Genomic DNA, 1,046 nt, shown 5'->3' with positions numbered 1-1,046 from the left:
ACATAGCCATTACACTAACTGCTGGTCCCACAAAATGAATATTTCAACAGGTGAATATTTCTCCCTAATCCAGTTGTTAAAACTATAAAATATCTTCAACAGATAATACCACATGTCTTTGTCCCATTAATGCTTTGCATATATATTTTTACATACATGCATATTTTTAACCCTGCATGGCCTTTTTAACCTTTTGTAAAAATTAAATATTATCTATCATGAGCTAACAGTCCTGTCTTTTTATCTAGATGCCTGTAACATCAGCCTTCTATGTCACGCATCTTCCTACTTTGTTCTGTCAGTGACCTTGTCTGCTCTGTGCATGAGAATTATTTTCCCAATTAGACAGTCCTGAATAGAAAAATAAAAGCTTGCCTCTTTCTTTCAACCCCTAATAGAGTCATACATATGGCAGCCAGCTGAATTTCTTATGACTGAAAATCCATTCCCTCTTCCTTCTGTCTAAGATAAGAAATGGATGCAGAGGAGAGAAAGACAGTTCATGGGTGTCTTCTTGTAGTTCTTTAAGCTTTCTTTCCCTTAAAGTTTGACTTGTAAACAATGAAGGCTTACTGTAAGCGTATTCCTTTCCAGGGATCCATTGCATCATCAGCCACCAAATAGAGCTGGAGCTCCCGAGGAGTCTTTGGAGTGTCCTGCAGAGTTGAAACCACATGGCCCTCAGGCCCCTGCCATACCTAGACCCCCTAGTAACCCACTGGCCAGAGGAACTCTGAAAACGAGCAATTTGCCAGAAGAATTGCGTAAGTTATTTGCAAGGTTGTTTTTTCTTTTTCTCAGGTCTTGTACTCTGAGAGTACTTCACCACTCATCTATAGTCTCAGAGAAAAATATTTCTGTTACAAAAATGTACTTCTCATGTATACAGTCCAATGAATTTTATTTTTTGCTTAAAAAGTAACCAGCATTGGGGCCAGCAGGTGGCATGATAGTTAAGGGGCACCGGACTCCCACATGGCCAACCACGGTTCAAGTCCTGGACCTGGTGGCTTGCTCTCTCACTTTCTCTCTTTCTTTCTCTCTCT

At 40.1% G+C, this 1,046-nt stretch overlaps 1 protein-coding gene and 1 long non-coding RNA gene across 2 annotated transcripts in view; one reads left to right on the top strand and one right to left on the bottom strand.

Annotated features, from left to right (window-relative positions):
• LOC102498271 (uncharacterized) overlaps positions 1–1,046 on the bottom strand; it is a 39,298-nt gene that overhangs the window by 9,722 nt on the left and 28,530 nt on the right. The gene's annotated exons all lie outside the window — the stretch shown is intronic.
• Positions 1–1,046, top strand: part of TRAF3IP2 (TRAF3 interacting protein 2) — a 52,933-nt gene that overhangs the window by 28,125 nt on the left and 23,762 nt on the right. Inside the window, exon 4 of the mRNA XM_006157006.3 lies at positions 595–764. Coding sequence (XP_006157068.1) covers positions 595–764 — 170 coding nt within the window. The remainder of the gene's footprint in view (positions 1–594; positions 765–1,046) is intronic.

This window comes from Tupaia chinensis, unplaced genomic scaffold (genome assembly GCF_000334495.1).
Source record: "Tupaia chinensis unplaced genomic scaffold, TupChi_1.0 Scaffold000527_1, whole genome shotgun sequence".
Lineage (NCBI taxonomy): Eukaryota > Metazoa > Chordata > Mammalia > Scandentia > Tupaiidae > Tupaia > Tupaia belangeri.
This window is presented reverse-complemented; position numbering and strand designations above follow the sequence as displayed.